General features: G+C 44.6%; 2 protein-coding genes across 2 annotated transcripts in view; one reads left to right on the top strand and one right to left on the bottom strand.

Annotated features, from left to right (window-relative positions):
- Positions 1–2216, bottom strand: part of LOC143277753 (uncharacterized) — a 51481-nt gene extending 49265 nt beyond the window's left edge. The window contains exon 1 of the mRNA XM_076582657.1: positions 2155–2216. The gene's annotated coding sequence lies outside the window, so the exon portion shown is untranslated. The remainder of the gene's footprint in view (positions 1–2154) is intronic.
- Positions 2217–2474: 258 nt separating this feature from the next.
- LOC143277859 (high mobility group protein 20A-like) lies at positions 2475–24085 on the top strand. The gene is made up of 11 exons (XM_076582797.1): positions 2475–2563; positions 4415–4545; positions 5338–5393; positions 6179–6234; positions 6662–6877; positions 9822–9936; positions 12257–12303; positions 14120–14198; positions 20067–20282; positions 20915–21053; positions 23540–24085. Exons 2-11 carry the CDS (start codon positions 4427–4429, stop codon positions 23550–23552), a joined length of 1056 nt encoding a protein of 351 aa, XP_076438912.1. The 5' UTR covers positions 2475–2563; positions 4415–4426; the 3' UTR covers positions 23553–24085.
- Positions 24086–24391: the final 306 nt, after the last annotated feature.

Genomic DNA, 24391 nt, shown 5'->3' with positions numbered 1-24391 from the left:
TGAACCAAACTAGCAAACATCAAGTACTGTAGCAGGGTGAACCAAACTAGCAAAGATCAAGTACTGTAGCAGGGTAGTAATGGGTGAAAGCAGGGTAGTAAACTCAAGGAAGTTTACTTCATGAACAAACAAACGAAAAAAAAAAAAAGAGAGGAAAAACAGAGGAAAGAAAACAGGCAGAATTTGGATGCGAAATTCTGACTGATTTTTACCTGTGTAAAGTGTAAGAAACGGGTTTTGGTGTTTTCGTCAATATTTTGACAAAATGACTCTAACTGGAATGAAGTCTTCCACAAGTGTGATTCTCTTTCTTAATTCTACAACAGTGAATTTTGAATATGTGTCTTTTGGGGTTTTTTTTTTGGTTGCTTTCTCTTTTCTTCTCTCCAAAGAAGACAACCGAACATTCGTCAAATCATCATTTGGTTAAAAGAACATATAGACTTCTATTAAATGTAATTAATGCATCTGTGTATGAACTTGGATGTGTGTGTGTGTGTGTGAGAGAGAGAGAGAGAGAGAGAGAGAGAGAGAGAGTGTGTTTGTGTGTGTGTGCGTGCACGCATGCGCATTTTGTATGTGTGTGCATGTGGTGCATGTGTGTGCATGTATGTGTGAATGCTGGACACCAAACTTGGCAGATGGGGTGTAATAATAACATACAGTCTATAGAGACAAGTCCACACAGTGATGCCTCAATCCTTGGATTATGAAGAGGACGCCAGATTTTTCTCTTTATTTCACTACTTCAATAATGTTCATCTGTTGATAGCACGAAACAATTTTCCCAACACAACCCACTCCCACCCAGTACTGTTAATGTTCTTGTTTTTATTAAATGCAGTAAATTTACAGCAAATTTGTATGTATGTGTATATATATATATATATATATATATATATATATATATATATATATATATATATACACACACATATATATATACATACATATATATATATATATATATATATATATTATATATATATACAGGTGGTCTGTGAACAATTGATGTATGTCCACGTGAGTCCATCAGGTTCTGCCTAGAGTCTGCATTTACCAAGCATGCTCATGACTTGTTGAAATATAAAAATTAAAATACTGGCAGTCTTTGAAGGTTGAAGACTGTGTTTGCCCCTGTTGTGTTTAACTTCTCTCATCAGATCTGTGTGTGGAAAATCAAACTACCATCACTGTTGCTGTTATCAATAATAATAATAATGTCAATAAATGGTCTTCTAATGCCAAGCAGCTCTGTCTCTCTTGGCTTTATAGACAGCAAATTAACATGAGAAAAGGAGAGCAGATCCTAGCTGCTTCACCAGCCAGCATTGGTTTATTCCCGAGGCACACACACACACACACACACACACATACACACACACACTGCAGATCTTTTCAAACACCCTCACACACAAACACACTCACACACACAATGTAGACACACACACACACACACACACACACACACTGCAGATCTTTTCAAACACCCTCACACACAAACACACTCACACACACACTGTAGACACAAACACACACACACACACACACTCACTCACACACACACACACACACACACACAAAAGACCAAAATGTCAATGTCGTCGTCTGCAGATGTCTGTGCTAGCCGGGGTCGTAACGCGAGAGGGGGAAAGGGGACTTCAGAGAGAGAGAGAGCGAGAGAGGGAAGGGGGCGAGGGGGGTGGGGGGGGGGGGGTTACTATCGATTGATGCCGAGCACACTCGCTGCCTCGTAGACAGTGTATCTGTTGCTGCCGCTGGCTAGCAGTGTGCATGCTCTGTGGCTCAAAGAAAACGGGACTTTTCCCTCTGCTCCCTGCTCATTATGATTTCTATAACCGGCAGAGCTCATTAGCTATGGACATTTGTACCCATGACAAACAAGCAGAAGAAAAACCACACCACACGATGACTTGTCAGACTGCTGTGGTCTTTCAACATCCACTTTGTTCGAGCTCTCTTTTGTCTTGTGAGTCATTTTTTCTGGCACTGTCAGATCAACTGGGCACTGCTCCTTCGGCAAATCTGTTCGTCATACCTACAATATTACTATCTGACAATCACTGTGATAACAATTAACAATTAATTAACGGAATAAACAGTCAAAGAGGTCGAAAAAGCCACGTTTCTTACCTTGTCTGGAAGAATCTCAGATTTTCGCGGCTCTGGATACGCTTTGTCGCAGCACAGCTCTGTCAAAACATTTGCTCCCTACATTTGCATATCATTTGACATGACCTTTGCCTGTGCACAGCAGACGAGCTGCTACACGTTCGACAATAAATGTAATTCCCTATGAAAGGCTAACCAACACCTATAGGTAAAATAGTTTCATGGTTATATATTACTATATATATATTTCATGTGCTAATTAAAGGCATAATTTCAAGCTGAAATTTACATAACATAAAGGAACAAACGTAAATTGTGTCTAAAAAAATATTACTACGCCTCGACGAACCTCTCTCGCCATTTTGTTCATTTGCCACAGCCCTCTACTGAGAAATTCTGATCAAAACAGAAGCACATGCTTGCTCGCTAGGTAAGTGAATTGCGGTTCATTTGATATGGAAATTTTTATCCGTTATGCATTTCAGTCATAACAGGATGACAGCGACTTAATTGTTCTCGATAAGTGACAAATATTGCTCGAACTCTCAATTCATCATGAACAAAGAACAGAAAAATCGGCACCATGTGGCATCATGCGGTAAAACATTCGAAAAATTCGTCTGCTTTTGTATAATCCTTGACTGAGTGGATGTGTGCAGAAACATTAAAAAGATGATAAGATTTAATTTGAGTCTCTTTCATGGCAATAACTGATGGTCTTGTAATATCTGTCAGTCTGACCCAGAAACAGTGACTGAGTGAGTAGTGGAGACACTTGGCTACTGTACTTTGGTTTAGTCCAGTACAACCAGGACTTTGTTTTGCCATTCTGGGCGATAATGTGATGCATGCACACACCATTATTGTATGTCATATACTTCATATTTGATTCAGATTAACACGAAACCTCCCTATTACACGCCTCCATCAACTTGATTCCTGTGTAGTTGATGCATGTGGGTATTTTTCTGTGTTTTCAGTGTCAGAACACAGATTGAGGACCTTTAACATGGACACCTGCACATGTTTGATTATGAAAATGAAGAGAGTTAATGTAGTAGCAGGACAGCACATTCAGTTGACCTGGGAGATAAGAAGAATATATTCACCTCTTACCCATCAGATGATGCCAGGATTTCTTCTTCTTCTTCAGCGTTCATGGGTTTCAACTCCCACATTCACTCCTATATAAAACATGTAATGAGTGGCGTTTATGTGTATAACCGTTATTTTTTACCCAGCCATGCAGGCAGCCATACTCCGCTTTCGGGGGTATGCCAGGATTTTAACCCAGGTCCCTCAGATTCATATGATATATATCGTGTCACTCTAACCACTGGGAGTTGTGGCATCCATCAAGATGATCGAATAGAAATAACACTGATTCAGTAATCAATGTCATTTTGTCATTAATGTTATCAAATGTGATTTGAATTTAGATGCTTTTGTGCTTGACAGACGCAATGGCTAAAGTGTTGGACTTTCAATCTGAGGGCCCTTGGTTCAATCACGGTAATGGCACTTGGTGGGTAAAGGGTGGAGATTTTTCTGATCTCCCAGGTCAGTGTATGTGCAGACCTGCTAGTGCCTGAATCCTCTTCATGTATATACACGCGCAGAAAATCAAATACACATGTTAAAGATCCTGTTATCCATGTCAGCATTTGGTGGGTTATGGAAGCAAGAACATACCCAGCATGTACACTCCCCAAAACAGAGTATAGCTGCCTACATGGTGGGGTAAATAAACCAAATGGTCATGCACATAAATGTCAGTAAAGGTCAGCAACGACCGTTGGACATTAGAGGTAGAACAAGAAGAAGTGATACTCTGAAGGCAGCGTTATTTCATTTTATTACAGTTTTCTGTCATGTACTGTATAACCTTGTGATATACATTGTCACCATGTACTGTTTGCCTCATGTCCATTTTGTTTTTTCTCCATGTGCCCCAATGGAGACTTTTTGGAATAAATCTTACTTGAATTAGACTTGCCTTGTCAATATTGCCGTCAAAAAAGGGCGCTAGCCAGCGGGACAAAGGGGAGGTTACCTACTTCCGGGAGGTTATCGGCCATAGTTTCGTTTTCTCCGCATAGGCGGATAGTAGTTTGCACAGGCAGGAATGTCAGACCCCTGCCGGAGTCTGCACTAGTTGGGTCACGGTAAGTATGTTATTTAAACGTTATTTTAGATAGAAAATTTCCTTTCAGACTAAAGCAAACATTGCCAGTACTTTTGCCAGTACTTTACATGAACTTGGCATGTGTGTGTGTGACAGGAAGAAACCGTCATGGATTTGGGACCCCGTGCCAGTGCTACAATGCTTTCTGGGATGTCTGGATTGAGTCAGTTCCACAACCTGGACGATGATGTGGGCAAGGAAACCACTGATCTCACTGTGGAGTCTGGGTAATGAAGACAGGAATGAAGGTTTAGTTAGATGCAGGTAGACTCACAGAGAGGGTGACAGAATCAGAGTTCTAAATTTTGCCAATCGGGGTTTGCTCTTCCCTCCTCCTGCTTCCCTTTATATATAGTATATATATATATATATATATATATATATATAAATCTATATATATAATCTTTTTCTTTTTACATGGATCAGTATTATGATTATTAAACAGTGACAGATTCACTGAGAGAGCATAAATAACACATAATAACAGACAGGAACAAACACAGCCAAATACACTGCAGACACAACAAAATAAGTCTAATCCAGTCAACCCTGTTGACAAAAATGTCTGATGATTTCCCTTATGAAATGAAGAAATTTCATGGGGTTTAAAAAAAACCAAAAAACTTTTAGCTGCCATAGGTGACTTTTGTAGACCAGACAGTTCACCACCATAGGGACTTTAGAAATCAAGGGGTCGTGTTAAAAATGACCATTTATCACACTGTTACAAAGCTTGACAGCTGCAGCCAGTTTCCTGGGCAATAGAACAATGACTAAACTTCACCCCCTGACCCAGTTTGAAGTGAACAAGTTCATTGTGTTGTTTTGACTTGAACCTAATTATATGACTGACAGTGATGTGTGAAAGCGTTGAGCCTAAAATATTTTATGCTGGGGAGTGTTTTTCACACACAAACTTGGTGGTGAACGAGTTAAAAGCATAAAGAATCAGGGGCAGAGGTCACGGTAGCCATTACTGATTGCTTTGTTTATAATTTCCTTTGTTTTTCTTTGTCTAGGTTCCCCACTGAAGCCAGCTTTCTTGGCACTTCGTCACACGCTGACCTGAGGGGAGGTGAGTTGTGGCAGTCACTGAGTGGTGTGTTACTTTTTGTCATAGCAGTCCCTGTTAATTGTTACAGTGTTGATGTTGTAGTGTTGGTGTTGGTATATTTGGTGTTACAGTGGTTGGTGCTGCAGTTAGTGTCTGGTGTTTGGTGTTGCACTCACATTGCTTTTTTGGTATTATGTGATTGACAGTCTGATGTTAACACTTATTACCATTTACAGTCATTGTCTGGTGTCATACTTACAGTCAGTGTTTTGGTATCACACGGTATACAGTTAGTGTCTGGCATTACACTTACATAACTTTACAGTCAGTGATTTGATATCACACTATTTCCAGTGTTTGGTGTTACACTTACAGTGTTTTGGTATTGCGCTATTTACAGTCAGTGTCTAGTGTTACACTGACAGTGTTGTGGTATTGCACTATTTGCGGTCAGTATTTTGGTGTTACACTTAACAGTCCGTGACGGTGGAGGTTGGAAAGTATATATCTATCTATCTATCTATATAAAACTGAAATGAGAAGTTTTTAGTTTCTGTGGTGTTGAATGTTTGACAGTGATGATTCTTTTGACATTGACCACTATCTGTGGTGTTGAATGTTTGACAGTGATGATTCTTTTGACACTGACCACTATCTGTGGTGTTGAATGTTTGACAGTGATGATTCTTTTGACACTGACCACTATCTCAACAACTGCAGTGTACTGTATGTATAGATTGGACTAAAATCTTTGACACTGATGACGAAGATGAAAAACTTTGTAACTTTTGTTGTTAATTTTCCAGTGGGTTCACTGCATGCCAGTGGTGTAAGTCTGTCAGACGGCACAGATCTCAACGAGGTAAGTGTGATGTTTTTTGCGCTGTCATTCACATAGAATATACACAGACACAGTTCCCACCTTTCCCTCTCCTGAATGATTCTCAGCAGCTTATCCCTTTCCAGTATGAACTAAAATGACTGTCGGTGAGTAACAGTGAGTGAGTTTGACAGAATTTGTAAGTTGTATTTTTTGACCGTGTACTATTTATGATTGTGTACTGTGACTTGTGTGTGTGCATGCCCACATGCTTGTGTGTGTTGGGGGTGGGGGGGGTTAATAATTTGAAGAGTGAAGAATAAAAAAAAAAGTCAGACATTTCTTTTTAAATAACCTGGACTATCTACTGCTGTAAAATGTCAGTATTATATGATAATTGATAGCAGTTGGAATGCGTCATCCAAGACACTTTGAGGACAGTAGCAATGGTGTGCATTTGTGCTGGCAGCCGGTGAAGCGTAAAGGGGGCTGGACGAAGGGCAAGAAGCGGAACAAGAAGGGCATGAAGGACATCAACGCCCCCAAGCAGCCCCTGTCGGGCTACCTGCGCTTCTTGACGGAGCGGAGGGAGAAGGTGCGGCGTGAGAACCCTCACCTGTCCTTCACGGAGATCTCCAAGCAGCTGGGCGCCGAGTGGTCAGGGCTGCCCCAGCATGAGAAGCAGGTAGTCTGGATCCCTTCTGTGTTCCTCTGTGTTAGGTTCAGGTTAAAAAGTTTGTAGTCTCATACTGACCCTCTGTGGCAGGTTAAGGTAAGTTAAAAGTCACATACTCACCCTCTCTGCTAGGTTCAAGTTAAAAGGTTAGAAGTTCACACTTACCCTCTCTGTTAGGTTCAAGTTAAAAGGTTAGAAGTCCCATACTAACTCTCTCTGGTTCAAGTTAAAAGGTTAAAAGTCTCATACTTACCCTCTCTGTTAGGTTCAAGTTAAAAGGTTAAAAGTCTCATACTCACCCTCTCTGTTAGGTTCAAGTTAAAAGGTAAAAAGTCCCATACTAACCCTCTCTGGTTCAAGTTAAAAGGTTGAAAGTCTCATACTCACCCTCTCTGGTTCAAGTTAAAAGGTTGAAAGTCTCATACTCACCCTCTCTGTTAGGTTCAAGTTAAAAGGTTAAAAGTCCCATACTAACCCTCTCTGGTTCAAGTTAAAAGGTTGAAAGTCTCATACTCACCCTCTCTGGTTCAAGTTAAAAGGTTGAAAGTCTCATACTAACCCTCTCTGGTTCAAGTTAAAAGGTAAAAAGTCCCATACTTACCCTCTCTGGTTCAAGTTAAAAGGTTAAAAGTCCCATACTTACCCTCTCTGTTAGGTTCAAGTTAAAAGGTTGAAAGTCTCATACTCACCCTCTCTGGTTCAAGTTAAAAGGTTGAAAGTCTCATACTAACCCTCTCTGGTTCAAGTTAAAAGGTTGAAAGTCTCATACTTACCCTCTCTGTTAGGTTCAAGTTAAAAGGTTAAAAGTCCCATACTAACCCTCTCTGGTTCAAGTTAAAAGGTTAAAAGTCCCATACTCACCCTCTCTGGTTCAAGTTAAAAGGTTGAAAGTCTCATACTCACCCTCTCTGTTAGGTTCAAGTTAAAAGGTTAAAAGTCCCATACTAACCCTCTCTGGTTCAAGTTAAAAGGTTAAAAGTCCCATACTTACCCTCTCTGTTAGGTTCAAGTTAAAAGGTTAAAAGTCTCATACTCACCCTCTCTGCTAGGTTCAAGTTAAAAGGTTAAAAGTCTCATACTTACCCTCTCTGTTAGGTTCAAGTTAAAAGGTTAAAAGTCCCATACTAACTCTCTCTGGTTCAAGTTAAAAGGTTAAAAGTCCCATACTAACAAATTTTTTTATTTTTTTTATTTTCACTTATTATTTTACTTTCTTGTTCATATGTCCCTAACACTAACAGTCTCTTCCACCCCCTTCCCCCACTCCTGCCCTCTCACCCCCTGCCCACCTTCCCTCACCCTTCCCTTTCAGAACCCTTTCTTTCCCTCATACATTCACACTGACAGTTCTACTCACCCTGCTTTGGGTCCTTTCCTGTGAGTTCTCATCACTTTCCTTTCCTGAACTTTACTCTCTCTCCCTCTCTGTCTGTACCTTTCTGTCTGTCACTCACTCATTTCATTTGCCTGAAGAAGAGCTTGTGGCTCGATACGTCACCTCTTTTATCCCAAGTAAGTCGACTTTTACCAAGATTTTTTTTAGTCTACCTCCCACTCTCCAATACTAACCCTCTTTTAGGTTCAAGTTAAAAGTCCTATACTAGCCCTCTGTGTTAGGTTCAAGTTAAAAGGTTAAAAGTCCCATACTAGCCCTCTTTTAGGTTCAAGTTAAAAGTCTCATACTAGCCCTCTTTTAGGTTCAAGTTAAAAGTCCTATACTAGCCCTCTCTGTTAGGTTCAAGTTAAAAGGTTAAAAGTCCCATACTAGCCCTCTTTTAGGTTCAAGTTAAAATTCCTATACTAGCCCTCTCTGTTAGGTTCAAGGTAAGAGGTTATAAGTCCCATACTAGCCCTCTCTGTTAGGTTCAAGGTAAGAGGTTAGAAGTCCCATACTAGCCCTCTCTGTTAGGTTCAAGGTAAGAGGTTAGAAGTCCCATACTAGCCCTCTCTGTTAGGTTCAAGGTAAGAGGTTAGAAGTCCCATACTAGCCCTCTCTGTTAGGTTCAAGGTAAGAGGTTAGAAGTCCCATACTAGCCCTCTCTGTAAGGTACAATGTAATACTTACAGGTTAAATATCCCTTAGCTATTATGGCCATGTGGGCAGTGAATCCACATCCACTGCGTCTAGGACTAGGCATGGGAGAACAGGGTTCTGTCTTCTTCCACCTCTAACCGTTCCTGACCAAATTCCAATGCCCCTTCACACCTGGATAGAGTGATGGGAAAAAAAATGCCTTCCCCGAGGACTTGACATCATGCTGAAATGGGGTCTTGAACCCTGGTCACTGGCGAACACTGGATCAGGTGTCCATGCCTGACCAGTTATCGTCGGGGTGTCTCACTCCCTCTCTGTGGCAAAGTTGGAACAGGCTCTCCCATTGCCAGTTCATTGCCAAAGCGGTTTTTTTTTGGGGGGTGGGTGGGGGGGGGGGTGTTTCTTTTTTTTCTCGGGTTGACATTCAGTTTATGTCCATTGTTTTCTCTGTAGTACATACAGGCATCTTTATGTCTGACTGATTGCCATTTCTTCCTGTCAGTTGTCCATCTGTCTGTCTGTCTGTCTGTGTCTTGTCGTCAACACCTTAACTGAAATACATGTATGTACAAACTGTATGCTGTTTCACACACACACACACAAACACTCACACACTCACATACACTTACACATAACACACAAATTACACATCACATACATACATTGACTCACATGAACTTGTGTGCAAGCAGTTAGATAAACAAAAGAAAGAAACAGTGACAACAAAAGTTGCATTAAGTGAATAAAGACCTTGGTTAAATGAAGGATACATGTATAAATAAGTGACCTTCGAAGTGAATAGTATGGATATATATAGTTAAGTGATCTTCATACCAAAATCAGGTGCTTCAAAAGATAGTAAAGTAACTGAATACTCCAAAAGTAACACATGCATCAAAGTCTTTCACATTGTGTCAGCGTTACCTTGACGACGCAGAGAAAGACAAGGAGCGGTACAACCGAGAGATGGAGGCCTACCAGCAGACAGACGCCTACAAATCCTTCAAGAAACAGTTCGTTGCCAAAGCTAAAGGTCAGTCCTTCAGGAAACAGTTCGTTGCCAAAGCTAAAGGTCAGTCCTTCAAGAAACAGTTCGTTGCCAAAGCTAAAGGTCAGTCCTTCAGGAAACAGTTCGTTGCCAAAGCTAAAGGTCAGTCCTTCAAGAAACAGTTCGTTGCCAAAGCTAAAGGTCAGTCCTTCAAGAAACAGTTCACTGCTAAAGGTCAGTCCTTCAAGAAACAGTTCGTTGCCAAAGCTAAAGGTCAGTCCTTCAAGAAACAGTTCGTTGCCAAAGCTAAAGGTCAGTCCTTCAAGAAACAGTTCGTTGCCAAAGCTAAAGGTCAGTCCTTCAGGAAACAGTTCACTGCTAAAGGTCAGTCCATAGGAAACATTTCATTGCCAAAGTACAGTCCTTGAGGAAACAGTTCATTGCCAAAGCTAAAGGGCAGTCCTTCAGGAAACAGTTCGTTGCCAAAGCTAAAGGTCAGTCCTTCAGGAAACAGTTCACTGCTAAAGGTCAGTCCATAGGAAACATTTCATTGCCAAAGGACAGTCTTTAGGAAACAGTTCGTTGCCAAAGCTAAAGGTCAGTCCTTCAGGAAACAGTTCACTGCTAAAGGTCAGTCCATTGGAAACATTTCATTGCCAAAGGACAATCTTTAGGAAACAGTTCATTGCTAAAGCTAAAGGTCAGTCCTTCAAGAAACATTTCATTGCCAAAGGACAGTCCATTGGAAACATTTCATTGCCAAAGGACAATCTTTAGGAAACAGTTCATTGCTAAAGCTAAAGGGCAGTCCTTCAGGAAACAGTTCACTGCTAAAGGTCAGTCCATTGGAAACATTTCATTGCCAAAGGACAGTCTTTAGGAAACAGTTCATTGCTAAAGCTAAAGGGCAGTCCTTCAGGAAACAGTTCACTGCTAAAGGTCAGTCCATAGGAAACATTTCATTGCCAAAGGACAGTCTTAAGGAAACAGTTCATTGCTAAAGCTAAAGGGCAGTCCTTCAGGAAACAGTTCATTGCTAAAGCTAAAGGGCAGTCCTTCAGGAAACAGTTCATTGCTAAAGCTAAAGGGCAGTCCTTCAGGAAACAGTTCATTGCTAAAGCTAAAGGGCAGTCCTTCAGGAAGCAGTTCATTGCTAAAGTTATGTGATGATGATAATGATGATGTTGATGAGAATGTTGATGACAGTGTTAATGACAGTGGTGATGTTGATGACAATGTTCTTGACAGAGGTGATGTTGTGACAGCGTTAATGACAATGGTGATGTTGATGACAATGTTCATGACAGAGGTGATGTTGATGATAGTGTTAATGACAATGGTGATGTTGATGACATTGTTAATGACATTGGTGATGTTGATGACAATGTTAATGACAATGGTGATGTTGATGACATTGTTAATGACATTGGTGATGTTGATGACAATGTTAATGACAGAGGTGATGTTGATGACAATGTTAATGACAGTGGTGATGTTGATGACATTGTTAATGACATTGGTGATGTTGATGACATTGTTAATGACAGGTGATGTTGATGACAGTGTTAATGACAGAGGTGATGTTGTGACAGTGTTAATGACAGAGGTGATGTTGTGACAGTGTTCATGACATAGGTGATGTTGATGACAGTGTTCATGACATAGGTGATGTTGATGACAGTGGTGATGTTGTGACAGTGTTCATGACAGTGGTGATGTTGATGACAGTGTTAATGACAGTGGTGATGTTGATGACAATGTTGATGACAGAGGTGATGTTGATGACAAAGTTAACGACTGGTGGTGTTTATGACAGTGTTAATAACAGTGGTGATGTTGTGACAGTGTTGATGACAATGGTGATGTTGATGACAATGTTAATGACAGAGGTGATGTTGATGACAATGTTCATGACAATGGTGACGTTGATAACAATGTTCATGACAGTGGTGATGTTCATGACAATGTTCATGACAGTGGTGATGTTGATGACAATGTTCATGACAATGGTGACGTTGATGATAATGTTCATGACAGTGGTGATGTTGATGACAATGTTAATGACAGAGGTGATGTTGATGACAATGTTCATGACAATGGTGACGTTGATAACAATGTTCATGACAGTGGTGATGTTCATGACAATGTTCATGACAGAGGTGAGACTGTCAGTCCTTTGATGACAGGTAAAAGGGCAGGTGGGTGTTAGTAAAAAAAAAAAAAAAACAAAGGTGATGCTGAAAGTTGTGTTATTGTGTGTGTGTGTATGGTGTGTGTGCGTGTGGTGTGTGTGTGTGCATGGTGTGTGTGTGTGTGGTGTGTGTGTGTGTGGTGTGTGTGCATGGTGTGTGTGTGTGTGTTGCAGACAGTGAAGGTGACGGCACCCAGACACTCACCACCTCAGGAATGGAGGTAAGTGCACCATGTCTGTCTCCCAGTCTGACTTCTGTTTTCTGTTCACATGTACCTGGGAGTTGGTGTGGATTTGTTGTCGCCCCACTGTGTTTTAGATGGGCTGAAAGGTGTTGCTGTTAGTTTTGATGAAACCCAGTGTGAATGAGTCCAGGGTTGTTGATGAGTTAAATGTCAGCCTACATAGGTGTGACCAGCATTGCAGTGTCAGGTTGAAGTTGTGCACACCATCTTGTATATAATTTGTGGTTGTTGACACATGCACGCACACTCTCACCTGTTCACACCCACACACAGCACTGTACACATACACACATACACAACCACCCCAACACGCGCGCACACACACACACACACACACACACACATACAGATGCAAGCACACACACACACGCATGCACGCACACACCCCTCCCCCCCACCTACCTACCTACCTACCTTTACCAATACCAAACCTGCCCAGTACTACGATTCATCTGTAGTTTTTACAATTCAAGCCCCCAAACTACAGTAAAGAAAAATGATTTTGCTGATCACAAAACCTACCCGCCCCCCCCCCCCCTTCCCCCCTCCCACTCACACACATACTGTGTGTAAATGCATATAGCAAAATCCAAGAAGTGCCGCACCATCACTGGATTCGTCACTGAAAATAGACTTCCGTAGCATTTGATGTCAATCCTTTTTTTTTTCTTTCTTTTTTTCTTTTTTTTCTTTTTTTCTTTTTTTTTTAATGCATACACAGACTTGCCACCCACCCCCACCTCCACACACATGGAGTTGGAGCGAGTGAGGTGATAAAGGAAGTAGTTATCACTTATCTCCTTATTGTTCTTGACATATTCACCGAGTGAGGTGATAAAGGAAGTAGTTATCACTTATCTCCTTATTGTTCTTGACATATTCACCGAGTGAGGTGATAAAGGAAGTAGTTATCACTTATCTCCTTATTGTTCTTGACATATTCACCGAGTGAGGTGATAAAGGAAGTAGTTATCACTTATCTCCTTATTGTTCTTGACATATTCACCGAGTGAGGTGATAAAGGAAGTAGTTATCACTTCTTATCTCCTTATTGTTCTTGACATATTCACCGAGTGAGGTGATAAAGGAAGTAGTTATCACTTATCTCCTTATTGTTCTTGACATATTCACTGGTTCACTGGACAGTACCATTTGTCATGGCTTACATACAGCAAACACATACTTGTTGAAGTAGAAGAAGAAAGCAATCACTATTTCTTGAAACGTTTCAAACATTAAATGCTGCTGAAAAATGCAGGATCGGGTGAACTGAAAGACAGCAAACAGGAATAGTATGGTTCTGAATTGTTCACGTTCTGTTTTGTTAGTGTCATGACCAGTGTGCATGACAAATAGCTCCATGAGAATGATAATAATCATTGGCAGTAGGAGTACTGTGGAGTGTTTATGCAGAGTGTTGGTGCCATTTTCTCTGTGAGAAATGTAGGTGTGTGCAGACAACCAGTGCAGTGTCTTGCGCTGGCGATACAGGTGTATCATGATGGCTGCTGTGGTTTGGGTCCTTTCTTCTTGGTGTTGGACATGATAGTGTATGTGTGTGCGGTGTAATGCAGTGTGGTGTGTGTGTGTGTTTGATTGTGTGTGTGCATGTGTACATGTGTATGTGTATTGTGTGTGTGTGTGTTTGATTGTGTGTGTGCATGTGTACATGTGTATGTGTATTGTGTGTGATGTGTATGTGTGTGTGTGTGCTGTGAATGTGTATGTATGTGTGTGTGTTGTGTATATTTTTGTTTGGTGTGTGTGTGCATGTGTGTGTGTGTGTGTGCAGAATTTCAGCGTGGATGAAGAGGAGTCGGGAACGTTTGACATCCCCATCTTCACGGAGGAGTTTCTGGACCACAACAAAGGTGAGTCTGACCTGCTGCTTCAGTGTTGGGCTGAACAGCACCTCACCAACATGTGGGACTGGAGTGGAGAGGTGTGTCACAGCTTCAGTGTTGGGCTGAACAGCACCTCACCAACATGTGGGACTGGAGTGGAGAGGTGTGTCACAGCTTCAGTGTTGGGCAGAACATCACCTCACCAACATGTGGGACTGGAGTGGAGAGGTGTGTCACAGCTTCAGTGTTGGGCAGAACAGCACCTCACCAACATGTGGGACTGGAGTGGAGAGGTGTCTCACAGCTTCAGTGTTGGGCAGAACATCACCTCACCAACATGTGGGACTGGAGTGGAGAGGTGTCTCACAGCTTCAGTGTTGGGCAGAACATCACCTCACCAACATGTAGGACTGGAGTGGAGAGGTGTCTCACAGCTTCAGTGTTGGGCAGAACATCACCTCACCAACATGTAGGACTGGAGTGGAGAGGTGTCTCACAGCTTCAGTGTTGGGCTGAACATCACGTCACCAACATGTAGGACTGGAGTGGAGAGGTGTCTCACAGCTTCAGTGTTGGGCTGAACATCACGTCACCAACATGTAGGACTGGAGTGGAGAGGTGTGTCACAGCTTCAGTGTTGGGCAGAACATCACCTCACCAACATGTAGGACTGGAGTGGAGAGGTGTCTCACAGCTTCAGTGTTGGGCTGAACAGCACCTCACCAACATGTAGGACTGGAGTGGAGAGGTGTGTCACAGCTTCAGTGTTGGGCTGAACATCACGTCACCAACATGTGGGACTGGAGTGGAGAGGTGTCTCACAGCTTCAGTGTTGGGCTGAACATCACGTCACCAACATGTAGGACTGGAGTGGAGAGGTGTGTCACAGCTTCAGTGTTGGGCTGAACAGCACGTCACCAACATGTGGGACTGGAGTGGAGAGGTGTCTCACAGCTTCAGTGTTGGGCAGAACATCACCTTACCAACATGTAGGACTGGAGTGGAGAGGTGTGTCACAGCTTCAGTGTTGGGCTGAACAGCACGTCACCAACATGTGGGACTGGAGTGGAGAGGTGTCTCACAGCTTCAGTGTTGGGCAGAACATCACCTTACCAACATGTAGGACTGGAGTGGAGAGGTGTGTCACAGCTTCAGTGTTGGGCTGAACAGCACGTCACCAACATGTGGGACTGGAGTGGAGAGGTGTCTCACAGCTTCAGTGTTGGGCTGAACATCACGTCACCAACATGTGGGACTGGAGTGGAGAGATGTCCCATGCTTCAGTGTTGGGCAGAACAGCACCTCACCAACATGTGGGACTGGAGTGGAGAGGTGTCTCACAGCTTCAGTGTTGGGCAGAACAGCACCTCACCAACATGTGGGGCTGGAGTGGAGAGGTGTCTCACAGCTTCAGTGTTGGGCTGAACAGCACCTCACCAACATGTGGGACTGGAGTGGAGAGGTGTGTCACAGCTTCAGTGTTGGGCTGAACATCACGTCACCAACATGTGGGACTGGAGTGGAGAGGTGTCTCACAGCTTCAGTGCTGGGCAGAACATCACGTCACCAACATGTGGGGCTGGAGTGGAGAGGTGTGTCACAGCTTCAGTGTTGGGCAGAACATCACGTCACCAACATGTGGGACTGGAGTGGAGAGGTGTGTCACAGCTTCAGTGCTGGGCAGAACAGCACGTCGCCAACATGTAGGACTGGAGTGGAGAGGTGTGTCACAGCTTCAGTGCTGGGCTGAACAGCACCTCACCAACATGTAGGACTGGAGTGGAGAGGTGTCTCACAGCTTCAGTGTTGGGCAGAACAGCACCTCACCAACATGTAGGACTGGAGTGGAGAGGTGTGTCACAGCTTCAGTGTTGGGCAGAACAGCACCTCACCAACATGTAGGACTGGAGTGGAGAGGTGTGTCACAGCTTCAGTGTTGGGCAGAACATCACCTCACCAACATGTGGAGCTGGAGTGGAGAGGTGTCTCACAGCTTCAGTGTTGGGCAGAACAGCACGTCACCAACATGTAGGACTGGAGTGGAGAGGTGTCTCACAGCTTCAGTGCTGGACAGAACAGCACCTCACCAACATGTAGGACTGGAGTGGAGAGGTGTCTCACAGCTTCAGTGTTGGGCAGAACAGCACCTCACCAACATGTAGGACTGGAGTGGAGAGGTGTCTCACAGCTTCAGTGTTGGGCTGAACATCACCTCACCAACATGTAGGACTGGAGTGGAGAGGTGTCTCACAGCTTCAGTGTTGGGCTGAACAGCACCTCACCAACATGTAGGACTGGAGTGGAGAGGTGTCTCACAGCTTCAGTGTTGGGCAGAACAGCACCTCACCAACATGTGGGGCTGGAGTGGAGAGGTGTGTCACAGCTTCAGTGTTGGGCAGAACAGCACCTCACCAACATGTAGGACTGGAGTGGAGAGGTGTCTCACAGCTTCAGTGTTGGGCAGAACAGCACCTCACCAACATGTGGGGCTGGAGTGGAGAGGTGTGTCACAGCTTCAGTGTTGGGCAGAACAGCACCTCACCAACATGTGGGACTGGAGTGGAGAGGTGTGTCACAGCTTCAGTGTTGGGCAGAACAGCACCTCACCAACATGTAGGACTGGAGTGGAGAGGTGTCTCACAGCTTCAGTGTTGGGCAGAACATCACCTCACCAACATGTGGAGCTGGAGTGGAGAGGTGTCTCACAGCTTCAGTGTTGGGCAGAACATCACCTCACCAACATGTAGGACTGGAGTGGAGAGGTGTGTCACAGCTTCAGTGTTGGGCAGAACATCACCTCACCAACATGTAGGACTGTAGTGGAGAGGTGTGTCACAGCTTCAGTGTTGGGCTGAACATCACCTCACCAACATGTGGGGCTGGGGTGGAGAGGTGTCTCACAGCTTCAGTGTTGGGCAGAACATCACCTCACCAACATGTGGGACTGGAGTGGAGAGGTGTGTCACAGCTTCAGTGTTGGGCAGAACAGCACCTCACCAACATGTAGGGCTGGGGTGGAGAGGTGTCTCACAGCTTCAGTGTTGGGCAGAACAGCACCTCACCAACATGTGGGGCTGGGGTGGAGAGGTGTCTCACAGCTTCAGTGTTGGGCAGAACAGCACCTCACCAACATGTGGGACTGTAGTGGAGAGGTGTGTCACAGCTTCAGTGTTGGGCTGAACAGCACCTCACCAACATGTAGGGCTGGAGTGGAGAGGTGTGTCACAGCTTCAGTGTTGGGCAGAACATCACCTTACCAACATGTAGGGCTGGAGTGGAGAGGTGTGTCACAGCTTCAGTGTTGGGCTGAACATCACCTCACCAACATGTAGGACTGTAGTGGAGAGGTGTGTCACAGCTTCAGTGTTGGGCAGAACATCACCTCACCAACATGTAGGACTGTAGTGGAGAGGTGTGTCACAGCTTCAGTGTTGGGCTGAACATCACCTCACCAACATGTGGGGCTGGAGTGGAGAGGTGTCTCACAGCTTCAGTGTTGGGCAGAACAGCACCTCACCAACATGTGGGGCTGGAGTGGAGAGGTGTCTCACAGCTTCAGTGTTGGGCTGAACATCACCTCACCAACGTGTAGGACTGGAGTGGAGAGGTGTCTCACAGCTTCAGTGTTGGGCAGAACATCACCTCACCAACATGTAGGACTGGAGTGGAGAGGTGTCTCACAGCTTCAGTGTTGGGCAGAACAACACCTCACCAACATGTAGGACTGGAGTGGAGAGGTGTTCCATGCTTCAGTGTTGGGCAGAACATTAACTCACCAACATGTAGGACTGGAGTGGAGAGGTGTGTCACAGCTTCAGTGTTGGGCTGAACATCACCTCACCAACATGTAGGACTGGAGTGGAGAGGTGTGTCACAGCTTCAGTGTTGGGCTGAACAGCACCTCACCAACATGTAGGACTGGAGTGGAGAGGTGTGTCACAGCCTCAGTGTTGGGCTGAACAACACCTCACCAACATGTGGAGCTGGAGTGGAGAGGTGTCCCTCAGCTCACACATTCACTGCATACTCCAGCAGGGGTCCGATTCCCTGCTGTGCAAACTACTTCCTGCTTATACGGAGAAAAGGAAAGTAGCTGTGGCTGGTAGTGATGGCATTGAAGTAACGCGTTTGCCCTGGAAGCGAGAGAATCTGAGCTCACAGGTTCGAATCACGGTACAGTCGCCAGTATTTTCTCCCCCTCCACTAGACCTTGAGTGGTGGTCTGGACGTTAGTCATTCAGATGAGACGATAAACTGAGGTCCCATGTGCAGCATGCACTTAGCGCACGTGAAAGCTTCCACAGCAACAAAAGGGTTGTCCCTGGCAAAATTCTGAAGAAAAATCCACTTCGATAGGAAAAACAGATAAAACTGCATGCAGGAAAAAGTATTAAAAAAAAAAAAAAAAAGGGTGGCGCTCTCAGTGTAGCGATGCGCTGTCCCTGGGGAGAGCAGCCCAAATTTCACACAGAGAAATGTGTTGTGACAAAAAGAGTAACACAACCTCCCGTTGGTGGATTGCCACTCCTGTGTGGATGTGGAGTGGAGGCCATGGCTCTGGTTTGGTTCCTCTCCAGAGGACACACCCTCTTGTCTTTTGTTGTTTGAGGAATGGGGATAGTGATGAGAGGAGAGCGACTCGTGCACTGACTGGCAAGGCTGATGGAATGGGGATAGTGATGAGAGGAGAGCGACTCGTGCACTGACTGGCAAGGCTGACGAGATAGCAAAAGGAAGAACTCTGCATGTGTGTTCGGAATATGACTGTTACTTTAGAACTTAAAGATGGTGATGAGCTAAGAGCTTGGGCTCCATTGTCCCTTATTTAGAAAATTGTTCCAACAAAGCCACTTGGTGATGGTGATGTCATGATTCCACTGTCCCTTATTTAGAAAATTGTTCCAACAAAGCCACTTGGTGATGGTGATGTCATGATTCCACTGTCCCTTATTTAGAAAATTGTTCCAACAAAGCCACTTGGTGATGGTGATGTCATGATTCCACTGTCCCTTATTTAGAAAATTGTTCCAACAAAGCCACTTGGTGATGGTGATGTCATGATTCCACTGTCCCTTATTTAGAAAATTGTTCAAACAAAGCCACTTAGTGATGGTGATGTCATGATTCCACTGTCCCTTATTTAGAAAATTGTTCCAACAAAGCCACCTGGTGATGGTGATGTCGTGATTGAAAATTATGGTCTAACAGACCACTCCTCTTATAATGGTCATAAATATTTTGATGTTCAAGTTGCTGTTGAATATAGAAATGGTAAGCCCAAAAAGAAGTTGCCTCCTGAACTTCGGTAAGTTGTCTGTGCATGTTTTAAGCAGCCAGGCTAGACAGCTGTTAGAACAGATGGGTGCAGTTTTGCTCTTTTTTTTTTCATTGAAAATGGTGTGTTGATCATGATTTTTTTTAATCATCAGGCCCTGTTGTTAAAAAAAAACAAAACTGGATGACCCAATGGTGTGTGTGTGTGTGGGGGGGGTGTTCAATGTGTATGTTATTATTATCACTACTACCCCTTTTTACATATTATAATTATTATTTATTTATTTACTTACTTATTTATGTACGCTTATCTATTATTTATTCCCCTTTTTTTTCCTTCTTTTTTTTTTCAAGGCCTGACTAAGCGCGTTGGGTTACGCTGCTGGTCAGGCATCTCCTTGGCAGATGTGGTGTAGCGTATATGGATTTGTCCGAACGCAGTGACGCCTCCTTGAGCTACTGAAACTGAAACTGTGTGTGTGTGTAAAGGTCAAGAGCCATTGTTGGGTCAAAGACCCGACTGGTCCAGTACTCTCAAGTTCAAGACAACTGTGTGTGTGTGTGTGTGTGTGTGTGTGTGTGTGTGTGTGTGTGTGTGTGTGTGTGTGTGTGTGTCCACAGCGCGTGACACGGAGCTGCGACAGCTGCGGAAGCAGACAACGGAGCTGGAGGAGCAGAACGCGGTGCTGTCCAAACACATCGACAACATGCGGCAGGCAGTGGAGCGCCTGGAGATGGAGTGTGGCCAGCAGCGTCAGTCCAACACGGCCCTCCAGCACCACTACGACGCAGTCAGGACTCTGATGGCTCAGCGCTTCGCCCACGTCCCTCTGCCAGGTGCGTGTGGGGTTTGTTGGGGGGTGTGGGTGGGGGGATGGAGTGCGGCCAGCAGCGTCTCTGTTCCTTCCTTTGTGTTCTTTACGTGCTTACAAAGAAAGGGTTCCTTGTATTTGTATTTCTCTTTTTATCACAACAGATTTCTCTGTGTGAAATTCGGGCTGCTCTCCCAAGGGAGAGCGCGTCGCTACACTACAGCGCCACCCATTTTTTAATATTTTTTCCTGCGTGCAGTTTTGTTTGTTTTTCCTACCGAAGTGGATTTTTCTACAGAATTTTGCCAGAAGCAACCCTTTTGTTGCCGTGGGTTCTTTTACGTGCGCTAAGTGCATGCTGCACATGGGACCTCGGTTTATCATCTCATCCGAATGACTAGCGTCCAGACCACCACTCAAGGTCTAGTGGAGGGGGAGAAAATATCGGCGGCTGAGCCGTGATTCGAACCAGAGCGCTCAGATTCTCTCGCTTCCAAGGCGGATGCGTTACCTCTAGGCCATCACTCCACTGTGGTGGGTGGGGGGTGCAGGGCGGGACATGTGAGGAAATGTCTCTGTTCCTTCCTCTGTGTTGTTTTAAGTGCCTGCAGAGAAAGGTTTCCTTGCCATGACACGTTGTGGTGGTGCGTGTTCCAGGCACCAAGGAGTACCCCACAGTGGACACCATAGACAGCTACATGACCAAGCTGCACAGCATTGTGGTCAACTCCCCTCAGCAGCACCAGGCCTTTGTCTCCACTGTCATCGACATCCTCAATCGTTTCGGCACTGAGGGGTGAGTGTGGGGGTCGTCATTGACGTCATCAGTTGTCAGGGTACTGAAGGGGTGGGTCGTCATTGACGTCATCAGTTGTCAGGGTACTGAAGGGGTGGGTCATCATCATCATCAGTTGTCAGGGTACTGAAGGGGTGGGTCATCATCATCATCATCAGTTGTCAGGGTACTGAAGGGGTGGGTCATCATCATCATCATCAGTTGTCAGGGTACTGAAGGGGTGGGTCATCACTGACATCAGTTGTCAGGGTACTGAAGGGGTGGGTCATCATTGACATCATCAGTTGTCAGGGTACTGAAGGGGTGGGTCATCATTGACATCAGTTGTCAGGGTACTGAAGGGGTGGGTCATCATTGACATCATCAGTTGTCAGGGTACTGAAGGGGTGGGTCATCATTGACATCATCAGTTGTCAGGGTACTGAAGGGGTGGGTCATCATTGACATCAGTTGTCAGGGTACTGAAGGGGTGGGTCATCATTGACATCATCAGTTGTCAGGGTACTGAAGGGGTGGGTCATCATTGACATCATCAGTTGTCAGGGTACTGAAGGGGTGGGTCATCATCATCAGTTGTCAGGGTACTGAAGGGGTGGGTCATCATCATCAGTTGTCAGGGTACTGAAGGGGTGGGTCATCATCATCAGTTGTCGGGGTACTGAAGGGATGGGTCATCATCATCAGTTGTCAGGGTACTGAAGGGGTGGGTCATCATCATCATCATCAGTTGTCAGGGTACTGAAGGGGTGGGTCATCATTGACATCAGTTGTCAGGGTACTGAAGGGATGGGTCATCATCATCATCATCAGTTGTCAGAATACTGAAGGGTGGGTCATCATCATCAGTTGTCGGGGTACTGAAGGGGTGGGTCATCATCATCATCATCAGTTGTCAGAATACTGAAGGGTGGGTCATCATCATCAGTTGTCAGGGTACTGAAGGGGTGGGTCATCATTGACATCATCAGTTGTCAGGGTACTGAAGGGGTGGGTCATCATTGACATCATCAGTTGTCAGGGTACTGAAGGGGTGGGTCATCATCATCATCAGTTGTCAGGGTACTGAAGGGATGGGTCATCATCATCAGTTGTCAGGGTACTGAAGGGGTGGGTCATCATCATCAGTTGTCAGGGTACTGAAGGGGTGGGTCATCATCATCATCATCAGTTGTCAGGGTACTGAAGGGATGGGTCATCATCATCATCATCAGTTGTCAGGGTACTGAAGGGGTGGGTCATCATCATCATCAGTTGTCAGGGTACTGAAGGGGTGGGTCATCATCATCAGTTGTCAGGGTACTGAAGGGGTGGGTCATCATTGACATCAGTTGTCAGGGTACTGAAGGGGTGGGTCATCATCATCATCAGTTGTCAGGGTACTGAAGGGGTGGGTCATCATCATCAGTTGTCAGGGTACTGAAGGGGTGGGTCATCATCATCAGTTGTCAGGGTACTGAAGGGGTGGGTCATCACTGCTCAGTCTCCATTCACTGTTGTTGGTGTGTTGGAAGTCAGGTCAGTGGTGATGATAGTAATGATAATGGTGTGTTTATTATGGTGTTTTCACAACTCATCAAAGAGCTGTACGATATGTGTATGGGGGAATCTAAATGAGCAGCCTGTGAGTAATGCCACTGAAACAGTGCAGATGATGGGGCAGCAAAAAAAAAAGAAGAAGAACAAAAAAAAAAGAGCTGTACAATAAGACAGTCAGACACGCAGGGAAGAGAGGTAGCAGCACACTGTCCCTGGGGAGAGCAGCCCGAATTTCACACAGAGTGGTGGATGTCAGATAGCCCACGCTTTAGGTATAGCTGTGTAGTGGATTTCAGATAGCCCACACTTTAGGTGTAGCTGTGTAGTGGATGTCAGATAGCCCACGCTTTAGGTATAGCTGTGTAGTGGATGTCAGATAGCCCACGCTTTAGGTATAGCTGTGTAGTGGATGTCAGATAGCCCACGCTTTACGTATAGCTGTGTAGTGGATGTCAGATAGCCCACGCTTTAGGTATAGCTGTGTAGTGGATGTCAGATAGCCCACGCTTTAGGTATAGCTGTGTAGTGGATGTCAGATAGCCCACGCTTTAGGTATAGCTGTGTAGTGGATGTCAACAATGTCCTTGAAAGGCAAGGTCTGTGTTTGGCAATGTGGTAAATTTTGTATTTGGATTTTCAATGGCTGTAGAGTATAGCTCTATATTGAAAATAAAATAAAATAAAAGAGGGAAAAACACTCAACATTGGAAAGTCGTCTCTGGTACAAACAGTAAGGGAGACAGACTCTCTCTCTCTCTCTCTCTTTCCTTCCCTCCCTCTCTCTCCCTCTCTCTCTCTCCCTCTTTTCATAAGTGTTGTATATAAATTAGCTGCTCAGCTGCAGTTGCATTTTAAAGTTGTTATCACACTTTCTTTATCAATTGTAACAAAAGAAACACATTTTGATTATGAGTTTTAACACAGTTTGGGGGTTTTGTTTTGTTTTTCAGGGACAAACTTTGACAGAAAGAAACCAGAATGGATGGTCCCGGCTAGTCGCATGAATTCCTGTCTGCATTTGTCACAGAATGGCTGTCACAGAATGATGTTTGCTTTTACCATTGATTTTTTACTTTTTTTTTTTATACATGTATATCAAGGCCCCCTGTCTGCAGATACTCATGTCCATGCTCAGAGACGATAGGTACCACAATCTCAGACCACAGAAACCTGAACAGAACTCTGTCCTGAGTGCCCTGTGTGTGTGGGAAGATAGCCATCAACATCACTTGGTCTGTGTGTGTGTGTGAGTGTATGTGAGAATGATGAAAGAATTAGTTTGATTTCATTTATCAGAGAGGTTGAGCATTTGGTTTCCCACGGCAACAGCTGAGAAATGAAGTGTCCATTCTGTCACATGTTGTAATGTTATCTTGCGTACGGCTTTGAACATGCCAGTTGAAGTCTGCTTTGTATGTAATTTGGGCTGTCTGTGTCGTTCAGTAGTGTCGTTGATCACTTTTAAACTTAAGTTTTGTATGAACTTCACTGGAGTTCTGTCACACGGCGGCACAAGGCAGCCCTTTTAGTTTTGGCGCGAAGCGGAGGGGAGAGGGATGAACAGCGAGCGAGCGCGAAACGTTGGAAAGGTGATAGCCTGGACAGACAGGCAGGCAGTATATGGGGCAGCGCTCTGGCGCACCACTAACTTCGCGCTATTCTTTGCGGAGCGCATGTTACACGGGCAGTGTGTACAGCTGTGAACAGCTTCGCTGCTGCTGATAAACTGTCAGAAACAGGGTTATGTGCTTTTAAAAAATAATACTCTATGTCAGAATGCAACAAGAAGGGCGCTATGGGTG

The sequence above is a fragment of the Babylonia areolata genome, chromosome 35, assembly GCF_041734735.1.
Source record: "Babylonia areolata isolate BAREFJ2019XMU chromosome 35, ASM4173473v1, whole genome shotgun sequence".
Classification (NCBI taxonomy): Eukaryota; Metazoa; Mollusca; class Gastropoda; order Neogastropoda; family Buccinidae; genus Babylonia; species Babylonia areolata.
Note: the sequence above shows the minus strand (reverse complement) of the source record. Positions and strands in the feature narration are given on the sequence as shown.

What these genes read in the sequence shown, in the direction of transcription:
- LOC143277859 (XM_076582797.1), top strand. Translation starts at nt 4,427, where the DNA reads ATGGATTTGGGACCCCGTGCCAGTGCTACAATGCTTTCTGGGATGTCT. An exon ending in ACACGCTGACCTGAGGGGAG is followed by an intron (nt 5,394 to 6,178) that starts GTGAGTTGTGGC and finishes TTAATTTTCCAG; the next exon opens with TGGGTTCACTGCATGCCAGT. An exon ending in GTTTCTGGACCACAACAAAG is followed by an intron (nt 14,199 to 20,066) that starts GTGAGTCTGACC and finishes GTGTGTCCACAG; the next exon opens with CGCGTGACACGGAGCTGCGA.